We start from the raw sequence: 21,057 nt of genomic DNA, 5'->3' as shown, positions 1-21,057 counted from the left end.
CAATACCACAGGTTATCAGCTCTACTACCTTGGGCAAATCATTTCCGTTTTCTGAGCTAGTTTCTTCTGGAACATGGGAATAATTCTTCCTCACAAGGTTGTTGTACAGGTTTGGTATGATGATAGTACGAAAATTTCCCTAAATTGAGCCACTTAGAGACTATCTTTATAATCTTTCCATTTTTATGTATCATTTTTGCATTCTTTTTTTCCCTACACTGTCAGTGCTTTTCTGCTTTCTTTTATATAAGAAACTTTGTCACCAAATGAAATACCAGCAGTGCTTGCCACTCTATAAATAAAATATAAACTAAAAATAGATGTAATATAAATGATTTTAATCTTGCTAGATACTGTTGCCAAGCAGAGGCTCTGAGCCTGTTAAAAAAGAGATCATTGAATTTTGAAGAGATGTTACAGATATTCTAGAACAGACATAAGAAAATTCTATTTGATAAACTGCTTCAACTCCCAGGTAACAGGGTTAGTGGTAGGGGTGTAGGGAGAAGGTGGAATCACGTCCTGATAATCTAAAATCACAGTTATAAAAACTTACCAAGAGGGCTTCCCTGGTGGCGCAGTGGTTGAGAGTCCGCCTGCTCATGCAGGGGACACGGGTTTGTGCCCCGGTCCGGGAAGGTCCCACATGCCGTGGAGTGGCTGGGCCCGTGAGCCATGGCCGCTGAGCTTGCGCGTCTGGAGCCTGTGCTCCGCAACGGGAGAGGTCACAACAGTGAGAGGCCCGCGTATCACAAAACAAACAAACAAACAAAACCTGCCAAGATGTTTAGAACAAATGATTTTAATAAACTTTTAGTGTAAAATTATGATAAATATTTATGAATGCTTGTATTCTTACAGAAGTAATCAAAATATAAAAATAACGAAAGTGAAATAGTGTGGTTACTAAACGTTTTCAAATAGTAAAAATGGAACCATATTTACCATCCTAGGTAGGTGATCTTTATCTCTTCCTAATATCTCTACCCTTTCAGCCCTGACTCTGTCCATAACTGCATGGGCTTCTCTTTACTTTCTCTTGCCCAGAGTGGGGGAGGGGTTCTTTTATAGTATTTTTATTTAATTAATTAATTTATTTTTAGCTGTGTTGGGTCTTCCTTGCTGCACACGGGCTTTCTCTAGTTGTGGCGAGTGGGGGCTACTCTTCGTTGCAGTGCGCGGGCTTCTCATGGCGGTGGCTTCTCTTGTTACGGAGCGCAGACTCTACGTGTGCAGGCTTCAGTAGTTGTGGCATGAGGGCTCAGTAGTTGTGGCTCAGAGGCTCTTGAGTGCAGGCTCAGTAGTTGTGGTGCGCAGGCTTAGTTCCTCTGCGGCATGTGGGATCTTCCTGGACTAGGGATCGAACCCATGTGCCCTGCATTGGCAGGCAGATTCTTAACCACTGTGCCACCAGGGAAGTCCCTCTTTCATAGTTTTTTATGTTGAATTTGACTCTTCCACCAGATTATGAGCGTCTTAATGTCAGGAAATATACTCATTCTTTTATTCCTCACAGTATCTAACAGTTTTAGGTATCTTTAAAACTTACTGAATTAAATTATTATTGTTTGAGTTGATGTCATTAATAAACTTGTACGGGGAATGTAGTACAGGCACTCTTGGATAATTACTATTGTACTTATCTAAAAATCTCAAATCATGTGTTAATGCATATTTAGTCCAAACTATAAATGTATCCAATTTTGAAATAAGTTGGGTGAATCAAACGATTAATACCATGTGCCCATACAATTTTAAGCCAGTGAACCCAAGGGTTCACCCGCATTACTTCTATATTTTCCTCAGTACTATTGTACAATTGAAAAATGTTTAAAGTTCCAAGAAATATCTCCAGCTACCTAAATTCTCATTTTTACCGTGATTATTTGCAGCATTACAATTTTTATTATTTCTCTTGAGGATCATTCCATGGCTCATCTCAGTTACCTTTATAGTTAGAATTTAATGCGTATCTACGGTCTCTAATCCTCACAGTGATTTTCTGTGGTGTAGTTTTATTCCTGTTGCATAGATAGTAAATTAAGGCTAAGAAATTATATCATTTTCCCAGAGTTACGTGAATAACATGTGGTAGAGCTGGGATCTCACCTGAGCTTTATCTGCTTCCAAATCCTGTGTTGTCTTTTCTTTATGCCTCGTGTTTTCTCCGGAACAGCTGCAGAGCTATCACAGAGGACCTCCTTTCACCACCTGCATTCCTCGTCACCAGCACTGCTCTTCTCCCAGTCTTCCACAGCTCAGAAAATGGCATCTCTGTTCATCTAATTGCTTTGGAAAAAACTTTGACTCCTATCTTTCTCCTCTACCCCATATCCAATCCATCAGCATACTAATCTTGTGAATCCTTCCATTGAAACATACTCAGCATCTAATCACTTCTCAGCACCTCCACTACCACTGAGTTGATCCATGCTACCATTATCTTTTCTGGGACCATTGTGAAAGCCTTCTAACTATTTTCTACCTCCTCACTTGCCTCCTGCAATCTATTCTCCAGACAGCAGCTAGAGTGGTCATATTAAAATATAAATCAAAACCTTCCAGTGGCTTTTTAGCTCACTCAGAGGAAAATGGTAAGTCCCTACTATGTCCTACAAGTCCCCATATGATCTGTGCCCCTCCGCCAACACACACATTCATCTCTTATCCCACATCTTATCACTTTTATCTTGCTCTTCTGTTTGGTAACTTAGCTTCCTTGCTGTTTATTGAACAGGCCAACATGTACCTGCCCCAGGGTCTTTGCACTAACTGTTCCCTCTACCCGCAATGTTCTTCCTACAGATATTTGTATGGCTAGAGGCCTCACTTCAAGTTTCTGGTCAAATTATCACATGAGCTGAGAGATCTTTTTTAGATTCGGTGTCTAAACTATAAATAGGCACACAAACCATGCCCCCACTAATCCTCTGTCTTCTTACTCTGCTTTTCTTTTTCTGTTTTATAACTCTTATTACTCTTAACACGTATGTTGTTTGTTTATTGTTTGTCTCTTCCCCACTAGCATGTAAGCTCTTTGATGGCAGGGATATTGTTACTACATTTCTAGTAATTAGAACAGTGTTCCACATGTAGAAGGTGCTCAAAAAATATTTATTGAGTAAAAAAATGAAAAGAACTAGAAATTTTAAAGTAAAATGGATATTAGCTTCGAAGACTAACTCATGAGCTCTCGTTCCAGAAGATATCATCAACCTCTCAGCTTTCACCATCTTCACTACAGTCATGATCATATCTTTCTAAGATTTCTGCAGTAGACTCCTGCTTGTTTCCCCCATTTCTGCTCTCGCTCCCTCCACAATCCACTCTTCAGCCAACAGTCTCCATCTTCTAAAAGGTTAATCAGACCTATCATACTGCTTTTGAAAACCTTCCAACTATTTCATATCATTTTTAGGATAAACTTCACACTCTTTACCATGGTCTGCAATACTGCAAGATGTATCTGCTACCTAATTTGCTAACCTTTCTTTCTTTCTTTTTTTTTTAAAACCGCTTTCCTACTCACTGTGTTTTAGCCATGTTAATGTTTCCCAAACACGCCAAGCTTATTCCCATTCTAGGGCCTTTGTGTAGCTACTCTTATGCCCTGATCAGTCTCTGTCGAGATCCTCACATGTTTGTCTCCTTTATATACAAGTCTCATCTTAAAGGTTACCTCGTCAGAAAGATCTTCCCTGTGTACCCAATCCAAAATAGCCTCTCCCAAAAGAAAAAAATAAATAAATAAACAAAATAGCCTCTCCATTCACTCTCCTTAATTTTGGACTAGTGTTATAAAGAAAATAATCTTGTTTATTAATTTTCTTTTATTCTTTTTCTAAAATTAATTTTTATTGGTGTATAGTTGATTGAAATGTTGTTAGTTGCAGGTGTACAGCAAATTGAATCAGTTATACGTATACATATACCCACTCTTTTTTGGATTCTTTTCCCATATAGGTCATTGCAGAGTATTGAGTAGAGTTACATGTGCTATACAGTAGGTTCTTATTAGTTATTTATTTTATATATAGTAGTGTGTCTATGTCAATCCCAAGCCCCCAATTTATCCCTCCCCCGCTTTCCCACTTGGTAACCGTAAGTTTGTTTTCTACATCTGTGACTCTATTTCTATTTTGTAAATAAGTTCATTTTAATTTTCTTTTATACTTTATCTTCCCATATCTGCGTAAGAATAGGACATTTGTCTTTTTTTACTTACTGCTCTATCCCTAGCACATAGAACAATGCCTGGGACTTATTAATCACTCAAATATTTGAACTGATGGATGGTTGAATGAATGAATGAAGCTTTCTAATAGTCATCTGGGGCCCTTCATAAATCTGCAGAATCTCAGCCTCCTCCCATGAGATCAAGTCATTAGGGTTAGTTATGTGACCCAGGGATTTGTAGTTTAACAAATATTCTAGATGATTCTTTTAACTAGGCAAATCTGGAAAATACTGAATTAATGGGAGTATTACGGAGTGAATGAATGAGTAAATGGGAGTGATGGTTCAGGGAGTTCTATTTTTTTTTTTTTTTTTTTTTTTGCGGTACGTGGGCCTCTCACTGTTGTGGCCTCTCCCGTTGAGGAGCACAGGCTCCGGACGCGCAGGCTCAGCGGCCATGGTTCACGGGCCCAGCCGCTCCGCCGCATGTGGGATCTTCTCGGACCAGGGCACGAACCCGTGTCCCCTGCATCGGCAGGCGGACTCTCAACCACTGCGCCACCAGGGAAGCCCAGGAGTTCTCTTTTAACCTTAGTATATTGATATGAATTAGTTGAACATTTCCCAAAGTGTATACCGTAGAACACTAATTACACAAGATGTTTGATGAAAAGCAGGGTATCTCTTCTGATATATTTAGGAATGATGAATATTATATCCTTCTTTGGAGATAGGTAGCCTTTAGCATATTGGAGGGTCTGAGAAATTAAACATAGAAATCTACTTGACTATTAAATAGATTTGCCAAGTTTATTTAACATTCCTGCTCCAAATCATTTTCTCCCCAAACCCCTATTAATAATAAGGAATATGCACCATACATGAAGTACAGTCCATGGTTCAGTGCTGCTACCCCTGCTTATTCTCTCCATGGTTAGCTGTCTACACAAATCATTTACATGGCAGATAGTTTGGACTAAACTATAAAGTCCAGCAGAAACTATCTTTTTTTGACAGATACTTCTAAATACCTTTTAAAAATTATATTCCTATTAAAAGTTCAAATAAGGATCTTTTGACTTTCCTTTATGGCGTAGGCTTGAAGCATAAATAACTAATGATTTAATAACTTTTTGTATGCAGTGCTTTACATTTCCTTCTTATTGCTTAATTACTTTGCCTCAAATTGCCTGATTTTTTTTCACCCATATTTATTTACTTAAACCCAGCTACTCACATGTAAATTTTCTTAGGTCTGTCTAGTCTCATTGCAGTCAGTTCAAAATCTATGTAAAGAGGATAAGCTTTTCCGATTTTACCTTATTTCAACTTGTTTTCCGTCTTAAGTTTCCCACCAAAATTAAAACCTACTCATACTAGAGAGGCAGAATCTAATAAATGTGAATGTTAGAGTAATTGTCTTTGGTTCCATCTTTAATCATCTTTGCCTAATTCCAAGTCACAGTGGCTTCTTATGATGATGCTGCTTTAGTTTTTTTTAAAAGTTGGAGTCCAGAAAATTAGAAATGTGTTAAGACTGGTGATTTCAGGTATTTGGCATCTTTATTTCTTTCTTTTTAAATTTTATTTATTTATTTATTTATTGGTTGTGTTGGTTCTTCGTTGCTGCACGCGGGCTTTCTCTAGTTGTGGCTCGCAGGCTCTAGAGCGCAGGTTTAGTAGTTGTGGCGCACCGGCTTATTTGCTCCACAGCATGTGGGATCTTTCCGGACCAGGGCTCAAAGCCGTGTCCCCTGCATTGGCAGGCGGATTCTTAACCACTGCACCACCAGGGAAGACCTGGTATCTTTAAATAGTTTTTGTGGTATGTCTAGATAATATAGACAGTAGCATAATAAGCTAATTGTCCTGATGTATATGCCCTTGGTCATGCCTACTTCTTTTTCTAAATGCTTAGGCAGCAGTTTCCACTATTGATTGCATTATTTTAATGAAATTACTGATCTATCTTTAATGAAGACTTAAACCTTTTACACTGAGTTTTAGATGCAAGATATAGGCTAGCTTTATTTGCTTCAAATTCTCTGCCAAGAGTAGTAGATGAAGCGATTATCAAAGGAAATTCAGAAAAAGACTATTGCTATGGGGAAACTAAGGGAGATAATAAGGCTCTTCAGAAAAACTATTTATAGAGGCAGTTTTGCAAGTGAATACCACCCACAATCATTTTTTTCTCTCTGTGCTCCAAGGCACATGGCAAGAAATTAAATAAAATCTCTGTTCTTTACCGTTTGCCCAGGATAAACTAAATATATTGAGCAAGTGCCCATTTTGTAAAACTACCATATCATTACTGTTACGAGAAATAGTTTCAGTTCATTTTTCTGACGGCATTTACCTGTTGTGAAAAGGTGTATGTTTCTATTTTTAATTTGAACTACCATTTTGCCTGTAGAGTATCACAGGCTTTTGTATATAATCTGGTTGTATTATGACCTAGGAGTGGCTTAATTTAGGAAGGCCATCAAAGGGTTAAAATAGTCACATTATTGGCCCATTGTTCCCATTACAGGAAGTAATTTGGTTAAAACAAGTATCCTTTTCAGTAATATTTAGGACAACACCCAGTATTAGGCAAACTTGGGTGTGCCCTCATTAGTGACACAGGCAGGAAAAATGTTAAATGGGAGAGTTCAAACATAGGACGATAGGGAGGTGCCCAGACACATCTCAGAGCACTGTTATCATGTTGAATACACAATTTGGATTGCGGCCCAGAAACGCCCTTCAACTTAAACCCATTTACCAATTGTGATTTTTTTACAGGCATGACTAGTTTCATCCTGGTGGGTTCATGAGCTTAAATTTGCCCTTGTTTCAGCTTTTACATGTATTAATGAAGCATTTATTTGCAGGTCCTTGAGGTTAGTCTTCATATAACCAAATAAGTATCAGGTAAAGATTGCCCTGCGTTCCTTTAATTATAATAAATGAAAAAACTTGTGAGGAACTATACAGTAGACTTATTTCTACTCATCTCAAATACAGTCGCCCCTCGGAATCCAGGTGGGTTTGGTTCCAGGACCGCCCCCCACCCTTGAATACCAAAATCCGCAGATGCTCAAATCCCTTATATAAAATGGCGTAGTACGGTAGGCCCTCCAAATCCATGGGTTCCACTTCCCTGGAAACAGAGGACTGACTGTATAGGAGGGTGTTCAAGGAAGAGTCCTGGCTTGACTAGAAAATGCACATACATCATGTATGCACAGCTCAGAAGGCAAGGAAATATACAGTAAAGAAGGTGGTAATTCTGGGCTTCCGTGGTGGCGCAGTGGTTAAGAATCTGCCTGCCAATGCAGGGGACATGGGATTGAGCCCTGGTCCGGGAAGATCCCACATGCCACAGAGTAAGCCCATGTGCCACAACTACTGAGCTTGTGCTCTGGAGCCCGTGAGCCACAACTACTGAGCCCGCATGCCACGACTACTGAAGCCCATGCTCCTAGAGCCTGTGCTCTGCAACAAGAGAAGCCACCGCAATGAGAAGCCCGCGCGCCGCAACTAGAGAAAAGCCCTCACGCAGTGATGAAGACCCAATGCAGCCAAAAATAAATAAACAAAAATTTTAAAAAACAATAGACCTGAAAAAGTTATTAAAAGAAAGAAAAAAAGAAGATGGTAATTCTTTTTAAGAAAAATAGTCATTTATATACCCCCCTCTAAAATCATACCTATTCTGTCTGAGTTATCTGAGATGTTCTTCTATTTTTTTTCATAGATACATTCCCTGGCAATTCCAGATAACTTGTTTTAGGCTATTGTATTTTACAGCAAGAAAAATTAGAATTACAGAGTATTGAGAAACACGAACATAGGTTCTCAAACATGAAGACTCTATCTCCAACCTTTCTCTTTTGTCAGTAGTGTGATATGTCTTTGGTCACTCATTAACCCAAGCATTCTTCTCAACTTTAGATGTTAAAATCCAAGGTTCTCAACTTTGTTCTGAAAGCACACCTGAGAGATAAAGGCATTCCCATTAGTGACAGTATCTGGGAATCAGAATCTTGAGAAGGGTATAGTTTTAGGGAGAATAGATGATGCTGATAACTCTTCTGCAACTTTGCCTTTGGAATCACTGGAGTAGGTCTAGATGATGACCAAGTTTCTTCTGGTTCTGAAATTATATGATTCTTTCTGTGCTCTTCCTTTCATGTTATTATGTACCTGTTTCTCTATAATGATAAGGCCCAATTTTCCCCCTACATGAGGGGACGGGGAGAGAGAGAGAGAGAGAGAGAGAGCGCGATCTAATACATTAACATGCTATAGAACTGTTAGTCCTACTTTTGTCTTACGTACAAGAACAACCTATATTCTTTATTTAGATAGGAAATAAAACTAGTTTAAATTAAAAACTGAGAATTCACTTTCCTAGTATATTGGCAAAAATATCTTTTAAAAATTTGGAATTTCTCTCTTTTAAAACCAAATTAAGATGAAGAAAATCTTCTAAAAATATATCATTAAATGTTCACATAGCATTTAAAACTTTAGTTATAGGAATCAGGTTTTTACCTTATTTCTTCCACTATAATATAGACTATATACATCAGAAATCAGAATTTGTTTAGTATTCTGATTGGTTCTTTCTGTCTGGGATGCTTAAAGTGTTAGATTTAATTATATATATTTTATATTTAGAAATACCACGGAAAATGTTATTTGAATTTTGTTTCAAATAGTAATTTTTAATTTTATTTTATTTTTATTTTTTTTGTGGTACGCGGGCCTCTCACTGTTGTGGCCTCTCCCTTTGCGGAGCACAGGCTCCAGACGCGCAGCCTCAGCGGCCATGGCTTACGGGCCCAGCCACTCCGCGCCATATGTGATCTTCCCGGACCGGGGCACGAACCCGTGTCCCCTGCATCGGCAGGCGGACTCTCAACCACTGCGCCACCAGGGAAGCCCTCAAGTAGTAATTTTTAATCTTTTTTATATTTTGGACCTCTTTGGCAGTCTTTAAACCTGCTTAAAGCTAGCAGCCCCTCTAATAACTACCATAATTTCAAAATAGTGTGGAACCTAAAAGATATTATGAGATATATGCAACAACTATAATGTGATAGGAAAATATCAGATATTTGTTGTTGACAAAATCACCGGTACTTTTATGTAATTTGTTGCCTACATCATATTTGGAGAAAATACTAAACTTCAATTAGAGGTTAGTGAAAATGAGAATGAAATTTTTTTTTCTATTGTTCATAGACCCCCAGTCTAAAATTATTTTTATTCCTTAAACGCATTCAAGGAATCCAGATGTAATCCTCAGTATCTCAAGAGATCTACTCTTTTTTTAAAAATTTATTTATTTATTCATTTATTTTTGGCTGCGTTGGGTCTTTGTTGCTGCGCATGGGCTTTCTCTAGTTGCGGCGAGTGGGGGCTACTCTTCGTTGCATTGCATGGGCTTCTCATTACGGTGGTTCCTCTTGTTGAGGAACACGCGCTCTAGGCGTGTGGGTTTCAGTAGTTGTGGCACACGGGCTCAGTAGTTGTGGTTCACGGGCTGTAGAGCACAGGCTCAGTAGTTGTGGCTCACGGACTTAGCTGCTCCGTGGCATGTGGGATCTTCCTGGACCAGGGCTTGAACCGTGTCGCCTGCATTGGCAGGTGGATTCTTAACCACTGCGCCACCAGGGAAGACCGAGATTTACTCTTTGAGGAAAGTGCAGCTCAGAGTCTTTTCCATATTTAGCCCTTAATGGTTTCCAAGCCTTTAAAATAAGCAAGTGATTGGTCGTTAAATGGCGACTGTCAGTATCTCTTGGATTAGGAACTTGGTTTATTGTCACTAAGTTTATTATAGATTGCTGAAGAAAGAGATATTTATAAAAGCCAGTTTAGTCATTTTATCTGAAAGTCAAATCATAACATATCTGCTAGTAGTAATGAGTGCTTTACTTATGTCTTGACTTGCAACTGCTCTGGCCACATGTTCCTTTGTCATTAAAAACAAAATGTAATTCATGTCATAGGCCCTGAATCATCTTTCTACTTTATGGAACTAATATTGCTTGGCCAAATTTATGTGATTATTTGTTTAACTTTATATTGTAATAAAATATATATAACACAAAATTTGCCATTTTAACCACTTTTTAGTGCACAATTCAGTGACAGTAATTATATTCACAATGTTGTACAACCATTACCACTATTTCCAAAATTTCTCATCACCCCAAACTGAAACTCTGTTCTCTGTTGACCTAAATAAAGAGGTAAACTGAGGCAAGCTGGAAAAGATGAATTTATTCAGGAATAGCAGAGGAATTGCAATTTGGGACAAGCAAACTGTAGCAAGCTACAGGTGAGTCCGGTGAAAGTTTGGGGTAGGTTGTATTTATGGGCAGGGAATGTAAAGAGGGGAGAGTTCAGTCTGAGTCAGTTAAAATAAAAAACAAACAGAGACCAGCCTTGAAAACTTCCTGAGCAGACAGAATCAGTCTAGTCACACAAACAAAGCTCATTTCAGCCCACTTTGTGAGACTAACCCAACCTGGGCCATCTCTTGTTCATGCTTCTGGCGAAACTTACCAAGTTTGATAGGAGGCAACCTCAGATCAACCCCCATCATCTGAGAAAATTTTGTTTCTATAAATCAGGCATTTATGGGAAATCAGCCTCTTAGTTCAATTTTGTCTTCCTGAGGGCACATGGATGAGACTTGCCATTTTATATCCTCCAGTTCTATTTGAGAAATTTTTTTACAACTTATTAAGCAATAACATCCCACTCCCCATTTCCCCCCCACACTCCCCAGCCCCTGGTAACCTCTGACCTACTTTCTGTCTCTATAAGTTTGCCCATTTGCCTTTTCTAGATATTTCATATAAATGGAATCATACAGTATTTGTTCTGCTTCTGGCTTATTTCCCGTAGTGTGATATTTTCAAGGTTTATGCATGTTGTAGCATGTATCCGAACTTGATTCCTTTTTATGGCTGAATAATATCCCATTGTATGTATATATAGATCTTCTTCGACTTACAGTAGGGTTACGTCCTGATAAACCCTTCCTAAATTGAAAATATTAAGTCGAAGTGCATTTACTATACGTAACCTACTGAACTTCATAGCTTAGTCTAGCCTACCTTAAACATACTCAGAACACTTATATTAGCCTACAGTTGAGCAAAATCATCTAACACAAAGACTATTTTATAACAAAGTGTTGAATATCTCATGTAACTTATTGAATACTGAAATTAGAGAACAGAATGGTTGTATGGGTACAGAACGGTTGTAATGGTTGTTTATCCTCCTGATTGCGTGGCTGACTGGGAGCTGCGGCTCGCTGCGCTGCCCAGCATCACAAGAGAGTATTGTACTGCAAATCACTAACCTAGGAAAAGATCAAAATTCAAAATCCAGGGACTTCCCTGGTGGTCCAGTGATTAAGTCTGCGCTTCCACTGCAGGGTGCAAGGGTTCGATCCCTGGTTGGAGAAATGAGATACCGCATGCTGTGCGGCGCAGCCGAAAAAAAAAAAAGTATATATGTGTATATATATGTGTATACATATATATGTGTGTGTGTATATATATATATGTGTGTGTATATATATATATGTGTGTGTGTGTATATATATATATACACATATATGTGTGTGTATATATTCACAATCCAAAGTATGGTTTCAGCTGAATGCATATTGCTTTTTCACCATCATAAAACCGAAAAATCTTAAGTCAAACCATCATAAGTCAGAGACCATCTGTACCACATTTTGTTTATCCATTCATCTTTGGAGGACACTTGGATTATTTCCACCTTTTGACTATTGTGAATAATGCTGCTGTAAACATTGTTGTACAAGTATCTGAGTCCCTGTTAGCAATTCTTTTGGGTGTATACCATGGGTCACATGGTAATTCTGTTGTTTAATTTTTTGAGGAAGTTGTGGAATTATTTTTTATAATAGTTCTATTTTTAATATCCTTATGTTAATGTTTCTTGAGCATCATACTTTTTTTTTTTTTTTTTTTGCTTATTTCCTTGGTTGACTTTTGTTGCTGATTCTTAAGAAATTATTTGTTTTGGTCATTCATTTTTCTTTTCTTTTCAATTGTTTGTTTTTCAGACCCGAGTCAGAACTCCATCACAGGGGAACACAGCCAGCTGTTAGGTATAGTATTCCTGTGGGAACTGACTCTCTCTAAAGTCACCCTTTTCCTGCTTATACTAAGAGACATTACTCCCTTCTCTAATTCTATTTTCTGTACCCATTTTCTACTTTTCACTCCTCAGCTTTTTTTCTTGCTGTTTCTATTCCCAACTTGGTAAGTTTTAGGAATCTACTTCTGCAGTTGATTGTGAAGATTCAATTTAGTTACATTAAAAAGTAATTTTACATGGTCTATGGTTTAAAAAAAGGTCTGTAAGAGTTAGAGCTTCTTTTTTCCAGATAATTTTGAAAAGAAGATATAATATTCTATAATATCTTATGATCACCTTCGTTTTCATTCTTGAAAGTACTTCATAAACAGCACAACATTCAGCGAGCCAAAGAAATTGATGTTCCAGTCCTTATCTGTGAAATAAGTTATGGAAATGAATTGATTTCTTCTAGGTATCATTTATTTAAATTGCACTAAGCTTGTAATTTGACAAGAATTCCACATCTCAGAACTGATGAGTTTTTTAAATATAAAAATAAAACATACTCTGGTGAGGAATTCAGACAATACAAAAAGTACATATAAAAAAAAGGAAAGGTCTTCTAAAGTATGTCTTCTCCCCACGACCTCACTTCTACTCCCCCAAGGTACTTGCTATTGACACTTTTTTGTGAATTCTTATAGAAATTTTTTATTACACATTTTTATATTATATACTATGACTATCTTACTTCCTTTTTCTATCAGTGGAGTTATACTATACAGACTGTTCTGTGATTTCCTTTTTTTTCACTTAATATTTTATCTTGGACATCCCATATCAGTACATAAAGATTTGCCTCATGTCTTTGTTTGTAGTAGAATAGAATTTCATTTATTCCTACACTGTAATTTTATTCTTGAGCATTTAAGTTATTTCAAGGTGTTTTACTGTTACAGATTATGTTGCAATGAACATCTTGTGCATATATCCTTGCATTCTCATTGCCAGTATATTTTTAGGATAAATTCCTAACAGTGGGATTCCCTGGTCAAAAGGTATATATATTTTCAAGAAGATATATCAACTTATACCCACCAATGAAGAATGTGGAAGCATACGCAGGTCCTATCATCAAAAGTAGATATTATCAATCTTAAAATTTTTTCTTTAACTAGTAGGTGGAAATGGCATCTCTAGTTCTTATTTGTACCTCTTTAATTATGAGTGAATTAAGTACTTTTAAATATATTAACAGCTATTTTATGTGTCTGTCTTTTGATTTGAAGTTTATTTTGATTTATTCATTGTTGAACTTTTGACGGTTAGAATATATGCAAAGCAGCTGTGGGAAATATAAGGTATCAAAAAGTCCAAAATAGAGAAAGTACTTGACTTGTTTGCTTATTATAGGTTCAGAGTATTAGTTGAAGAAACTGGGATATTCCTTTTTTGCTCTTTGTATGTTAAGGACTTAAGTTTCTGGTCTTAATTCTCATTCCTTTGAGTGAGTTTATGTGCTGGAACACTGACACCTTAGGCACTCAATAAATATTTGTTAAGTAAATGGTTTGACATGAACATGTAGCTAGAATTGTGATCACCAGGGTCTTAGCTTTGTGGTATTGAGGCTGTCACTATTCTCTTTTTTATATTTTTATATTGGATAGTTTATTTAAACTGTTCAAAATTCGTCTTCTCTGTATAAAAATTTCATATTTGGACCAGGAATGGTTAAGATTTAATCGAAAGATTTTGGTAGATTTCCCCCTAAACTGTTAAATTGCTTCTGTCTCTGATACATGCCTGATAGGTAGAGATGTTTGGAGAGTGGTTCATCGTCTGAGCAGGAACACGTGCGTAATGGAGGGAGGGAAGGACTTAGTTAATGAAATGGACAGTCAGGGGAGTTGGTACTGTTCCAGTGTTACTAAGCTGGGTTTTGTTTCCAATTAAGCACTTGTAGTAAAAGGTAGTAGATTAACTAATTGTAGGCAAAAAGAAATAGTATGTGATCGTGAAGAATTCTCTCAGTCAGTATTAGCTAAAAACCCTAGTATTTACAAAAAGACTACTCCAGACATTAATCTCATTTGGCAACCTACAATTGCGTTCAATTTTAAATAAACCTGGGGATTTATCCAGTTTAGGTAAGTTCATCCTGCTACCCTGTCTGTCTCCTAGGTTCATTAAGTCAAATTATATTCTTCTTTTTTCTCATGCTGTTAATAACTGTCATCCTCTGTCTCCCATCCTAAGTACATTTAACTACAGCCTCAAAATCCTTACTGGTTTATTTTTATTTTAATTAATCAATTTATTTTTGGCCACGCCATGCTGCTTGTGGGATCTTAGTTCCCCCACCAGGGGTTGAACCTGTGCCCTCAGCAATGAACGTGAGGAGTCCTAACCACTGGAACTCCAGGGAATTCCCCTTACTGGTTTATTTTTTAAAATATGGAGTTTGCAAAAGAGTGAAAGATAATTTTTGTTATATTTTCTAATCATCTTATAGCTCCTCAGAAAAAGCTGTGGTAGCTTGAATTAAAATCTTGCCAGATTCTGTAAAAACCTCATTTAGGATAATTTGGCCCAGTAGTTGAAAAACTGCTTCAGTTGCCTTGCCTGCTGAAAGGAGTTTATAATAGGATCTTTTAAACCTTCTAAATGCTTTTCTTTTCCTGTCAGCAGAGTGAAGTTATTTTAATGTATCTACTGTTCCCACTGACTCATCAGATCTCTTGCAAAACTCAGGGTCAGGCTAAGGAGATGTATAGAAGGGTGAAACTCAGTCATGATAAAGAATTAAGCTGTAGGCTTATGATTTATGAACCCTTATGTGTGTATGTGTGTATAATTTTCAATTTAAAACATTTTAGAAAGCAAGCAAGCAAATGAACAGTGGGCCCTGGCATTTTTACAGTTTTTACCAGACATTCAAGGAAAAACCATTTCACTCTTCTACAGCTTCTCTTAAGGAACAGAAAAACAAACACTCCCCAACTCAGTTTGAGACTTGCATAACCTTGATACCAAAACTTAACAATGACAGTATGAGAACAGTATAGGCAAATTTTACTTACGAACACAGATACAAATATCCTAAATGAAATATTTGCAATTTGAATCAAGCAATATACAGTTGACCCTTACAATGTGGGTTTGAACTTCACTGGTCCTCTTATACTTTTTTTTTTTTTTTTTTTTTTTGCGGTACGCGGGCCTCTCACTGTTGTGGCCTCTCCCGTTGCGGAGCACAGGCTCCGACGCGCAGGCTCAACGGCCATGGCTCACGGGCTTAGCCGCTCCGCGGCATGTGGGATCTTCCCAGACCTGGGCACGAACCCGTGTCCCCTGCATCGGCAGGCGGACTCTCAACCACTGCGCCACCAGGGAAGCCCATACTTGTATTTTTTTCAATAGTAAATCCTACAGTACTACACAGTCCCTGGTTGGTTGAACCTGCGGATGTAGAGGAGGAACCTCAGATACGGAGAGTCAACTATAAGTTATACTTCGATTAACCCCCAGCATTATTCAGGGGTCAACTGTATTTTTAAAAATTACTCCTGTGACCAGTTGGGTTTCTGCTAAAAATACATGGTTGGTTTATCATTAAAAATCAATTAAAAAAAAATCAATTTATATAATTTAGTATATTAACATATTGAAGGAAAAACATCATATAATTATCTTAATAGAAGCAGAAAAAGGATTTGATTTGAAACATATCCAGTATTTAAATTCATGAGTTCATAAAAAACTGGTCACCATTGGAGTATTCTAGTAAACCAATTTATTATTCTGAGAATCGGTCTAAAAGGAAAGAATGAAGTATTTATCTTGTTTTTAACTATACCAGTGGGTAACCAAATAGTAAATTAGAGGGAATGTCTCTTTATAAAAATATTTCAGCTAATAAATTAAGGAAGAATAACAGAATATCACCATTTTGTAACCCCTCATAAATTAATGAATCTAGGCATTAATCATCAACAGTTGCTAGCACCTCAAAAAGAAAGACAACCTGATGACATGTACCTCCTGATGGAAGATCAAAATACCACTTTGAAGGTGTTTTCCTCCCTCCCCCATAAAAATACCGAATGTGGCTAAGCCTCTAGACCCAATTTACAAATTTATAGGAAATAGAAGAAAACCGAGCAACATGTTAAACAACATCACATGGATGCTCATTAAAATGGAGACCATCAGAAACTTTACTGAACACATGACATAGGTTCTTCAACAAATAAATTGCAAAGAAAAAGAGAAAGCAGTAGACTTAATTGAGAGATACAGCAACCAGTTGTAACATGCCTCTTATTTGGCTTTTTAAAAATATATATATATTTATTTTTGGTTGCATTGGGTCTTCGTTGCTGCATGCCGGCTTTCTCTAGTTGCAGCGAGCGGGGGCTACTCTGTTGCGGTGCACGGGCTTCTCATTGCGGTGGCTTCTCTTGTTGCAGAGCACGGGCTCTAGGCACGCGGGCTTCAGTAGTTGTGGCGTGTGGGCTCAGTAGTTGTGGGTCACGGGCTCTAGAGCACAGGCTCAGCAGTTGTGGCGCACGGGCTTAGCTGCTCCGTGGCATGTGAGATCTTCCTGGACCAGGGCTTGAATCTGTGTCCCCTGCATTGGCGGGTGGCTTCTTAACCACTGCACCACCAGGGTAGCCCTCTTATTTGGCTTTTGATCCAAACTAAAAATCAAAAACATAATTTATAACATTTGAGACAACCTTTCATGTTCACTTAGTCACATAGTTCAGACCCAAACCTGTGCCAAGGGAGATTAAGTACACTTACTGCTCTTGTTCTGCCTAGCTCAGACCAACAAAGGCCATTAGACAAGCTCAGGAGTCTAAGGGAGGAATCTGAGGTTTATCTTAGCTAAGCCCAAGTTGTAGCATAAGTGGTAATTGAAAAAAAGCAACATTATAGAAATAATAGCACCACAACAATAAAATTCTTATAAAGAGCAAGACATTTGGCATACCCTTTTTCAGCTTGCAAAAAAAATATGCCATAACAAATGGAAATCTGAAATGTTCAATAGAGCCAATGGCACTCCTATCAGGTTTCATTTGAATTGTACAGTGAAACATCAGTAAGTTTCCCAATAATATCAGCATTATATGGTTGGTAAAATGAGAAAAAAGAAGCACAATAGTGATCTGGTGGGCTGTTTAATTCAAAGCATTACTGAGGCCAGTCTCAGTAGGTATCCTCCAAAGGAATCTTAGGATTCTGCATAATTCTAAAACAACCCTAGGATATGGGTTTGGTTTTTAGTTCTTGCAGAGTAAGGGTTATTTGCTATTCAGAAACCAGAATTTCCATTCCACTTGGGATTTCCTGGGGTCATAGTAGTGACCCAGACTTCTGAAGGCTGTACATCGGAAGCAGCGTGATTTCCAAGATATTCAGACCAAGAACTGATTCATGCCCTTCAGTATAACCACTGCTGATTTCATACCTGGTTGATCCATGCCTTTCTGTTGAGAGCTTTGCTCCTTGCCTAGAAAACCCTGACCTTTCCTAATTGAGCAGGAGCTCTATTGGACCCTCCCATTCCAAAACACCACCACAAGTAGACCCTGGGTAAGACAATCTGGAGGGGATTACTGGTTTCATAAATGCATGCAAAATCTCCAGGGACATTCTTCCACCCCCCCCCCACACCCCCCAAAATTAAGCAAGCAAGTGGAAGTTGGGCCAGAAACCTCCAGAACCAAAGTGTCTGAAAGTTAGGGTAGTTGCACCTGAAACCTGAGACTAGAGAAGCCCCAAACATAGAGGTTCAGGGGCTGCAGCAAGGGAAGCCAGAGCTGTGAGGAGGTGGCTTAGACCAGCAGGCAGTGGGATGGGGCAGGATGTTTATAAAGTCAGATTTTTATAACAACAATATTATAGTGCTACTGAACAGCAGGGAAGTAGTATGCTGAAGCTGGGCCTCCTTTCCTCCTGTAACCCTCGAGAGGGATGAAGTGCTGTTGAGTCTGGGATATAACACTATTAAATGTCTAAATCAGTGAAGGATGCAGGAAGATGAGCATGGTACTCAGGAATGAAAGACTGTTTAAAGCGAAGGAAAACAAATAGTTGCTGATATTTTAAAAATGAAGTCTTCGCGGCCCCACACGGGGCCGCAATGTCGTCCTGGCCCGGGTGCGACGACTCGGGGGCCGGGGACGCGCGGCGGCCGCAGGAGCCTCCAGAGCAGGAGCTGAGGCGGCGCCGGGAGCAGAAGCGGCGGCGGCTCAAGCACCTGGAGTCCTTTTATGAAAAACCTCCTCCTGGGCTTATCAAGGAAGATGAGACTAAGCCAGAAGACTGTATACCAGATGTCCCAGGCAATGAACATGCCAGGGAATTTGTGGCCCACGCACCAACCAAAGGACTTTGGATGCCACTGGGGAAAGAAGTCAAAGTCATGCAGTGTTGGTGCTGTAAACGATATGGTCACCAAACAGGCGACAAAGAATGCCCTTTTTTTAAATCAAAGGCAACCAAAAGTTAGAATAGTTCAGAGTAGCACATGAAGATGCCATGTATGACATCATAAAAGAGAATAAAAGACATGAAAAGGATGTAAGGATACAACAGTTAAAACAGTTACTGGAGGATTCAACATCAGATGAAGATGGGAGCAGCTCCAGTTCCTCAGAATGTAAAGAGAAACACAAGAAAAAGAAGAAAAAAAAGCATAAGAAAAAGAAGAAAAAACGAAAGCATAAGTCTAAGTCAAATGAGGGTTCAGGCTCAGAATGACAAGAGCTTGGCTTGTTCAACACTTTCTTCCCAAAAATCAAACACTGTGGCCGAAGATCAGAGGACTGTGGAATCAGCGAGGAATAGGAGAGAGAAATACCAAGAGAGGAGGAGATTTGGTGTCACAGGTGTGAATTCTCACCTACCTTCCAGTAAAGATGTGACCGCCACAGGAGAGTGAGTTGTATCTTGCCAGGTGCTAGCTCTGGACAGCGGCTGATTTCGGGCTGGAAAGCTTTTCTCATTGTTCTCCTCCCTGCAGATCACTGTGGGTCCTGATTCCTTAGAAATGCCTCTGGTAGGGTGGCCAGACTAAGGGAATCTCTTCCAGGTGCTGCCACAGCTTCTACCCTCCATGGTGGGGCTACTTAATGCCCTTAGATTTCAGGCTTGACTTTCCTCTGTTGCTAAGGATAAAAGCTCATTATTTTATTTATTTAAAAAATACTCATTTATTTTTGAATCATAATAATGTACTTACATGGTCCAAATTTAAAAGGTATATAAGGAGAATTCCTTGGCTGTCCAGTGGTTAGGACTCGGCGCTTTCACCGCTGTGGCCCAGGTTCAATCCCTGGTCGGGAACTGAGATCCTACAAGCCACGAGGTGTGGTGAAAAAAAAAATTATAAAAGGTATATAAGGTTTAATCATGAAAAACTTTCCTCTTCTCTTCCCCAGGTACTGAGTTCCCTTTCCCAATGGCTATCCAGTTTCTTGTCAAGTCATACAGAAACGTTTTGTGTATCACAAGCAAATGTTTTTTCTCTTTTTTAACACAAATACTAGCATACCATACACATTTGTCTGCATTGTTTTTTTCATTTTTTAAATCAGCAGTGTAAAGCATGTTGATCTTTGCTGCACACAGGAGTCTTGAGTTCATAAATCCCTGTCATGTTTGGTGGAGTTTTTTAGGGGGAAGGGCTACCCTATAATAACAATGAACAATCATGTCTTTAACTTCCTTAGCGATTATTGCCATTGTCCCATGATTATTATTATTCCCAGAATAAATTGATTCAGAAAACTTATAAGGGTACAGGAATTACTGTACTGGGTCAGCTACCCACATCCCCAAATCTATCCTCCTCCTGTTGGCTAAGCACAGCCTGCACGAGAACTTCTGGCTTTGACTCCTGCCGCTGAGGCAGTTCAGCAGATTGGGATGGTGCCTGCATCTAGGAGAGGGCATCTGTTCTTGCTGAGCCAAAGTGGAGCCAGATTTTGCTCATGAGCAAGCGTCTTCCCTCTCCACCAGGGTCTCTTGCTGTTTTCATCACTCAGGGTCCCAGGAACTCACTGTCCCCACTTCCTGCCTTTTTTCCTAGGGGTTGGATTCCCCCCCTCTTTAAAGAATAACCGATGCGGGCCAGGCTGACTCCTTCCCAGTTCTCCTCAGTAACAGCTCCTAGTCTTGGCCTTGGAAAGTTTATCGCAATAACACAATTGGCTGGAATGGCCCAGGACTTGTTCTTCCTGAAAACCCTAAGGCCATTTAATTCAAGCAATGCCTTACACTTATCCTTGGCATTTCTAGCTCAGCATGCAGCAGAAAATTCTCCTTCCAGGAATTTTCTTTCTCCTGCTGGAGTCCCATTCATGATAAACCTATTCTATTACAATATGGAAGAATAATATCAATGATTCTTGAGCTTATGGTGCATTAAAATGACCTGGAGTGCTTGTTAAAACAGATTCCCGTGCCCTACTCCTAGTTTCAGAATTTCTAATTTATTGTACTAATTCTGGAATGGACTGTGGAATTTGCCTTTCTAACAAGTTCCCAAATGATGCTGATGCTGTCAGTTTGGGGACCAGATATGAAGAACCACTGATCTAAATGTTTAACCTCTTACTAAAGCCTTTCTCCACTTTCTGCTTTAATGAGAATCTCTCCATCCACTGTAGCCCCTGCAAGTTAACTCCTGTTCCTTCTCCCTCACTCCAGGTTTCTCTGTCTTCTATTTCTGGCCTACAT

The 21,057-nt window shown here is 38.8% G+C and overlaps 1 protein-coding gene, 1 long non-coding RNA gene and 1 pseudogene across 6 annotated transcripts in view; 2 read left to right on the top strand and 1 right to left on the bottom strand.

Annotated features, from left to right (window-relative positions):
* Positions 1 to 21,057, bottom strand: part of LOC125963408 (uncharacterized) — a 500,580-nt gene that overhangs the window by 261,519 nt on the left and 218,004 nt on the right. The window lies entirely within an intron of this gene.
* SLC12A6 (solute carrier family 12 member 6) overlaps positions 1 to 21,057 on the top strand; it is a 94,705-nt gene that overhangs the window by 39,547 nt on the left and 34,101 nt on the right. For 4 of the 5 annotated variants that reach the window (XM_033435861.2, XM_004274043.3, XM_004274046.3 and 1 more), the window contains exon 2: positions 12,287 to 12,331. The exons of the other annotated variant lie outside the window; for it this stretch is intronic. In XM_033435861.2, the coding sequence (XP_033291752.1) occupies positions 12,287 to 12,331 (45 nt within the window). The remainder of the gene's footprint in view (positions 1 to 12,286; positions 12,332 to 21,057) is intronic. 5 annotated transcript variants of the gene reach the window in all.
* LOC117202920 (retinitis pigmentosa 9 protein-like) lies at positions 12,351 to 19,909 on the top strand (annotated as a pseudogene).

The sequence above is a fragment of the Orcinus orca genome, chromosome 2 (assembly GCF_937001465.1).
Source record: "Orcinus orca chromosome 2, mOrcOrc1.1, whole genome shotgun sequence".
Lineage (NCBI taxonomy): Eukaryota > Metazoa > Chordata > Mammalia > Artiodactyla > Delphinidae > Orcinus > Orcinus orca.
Note: the sequence above shows the minus strand (reverse complement) of the source record. Positions and strands in the feature narration are given on the sequence as shown.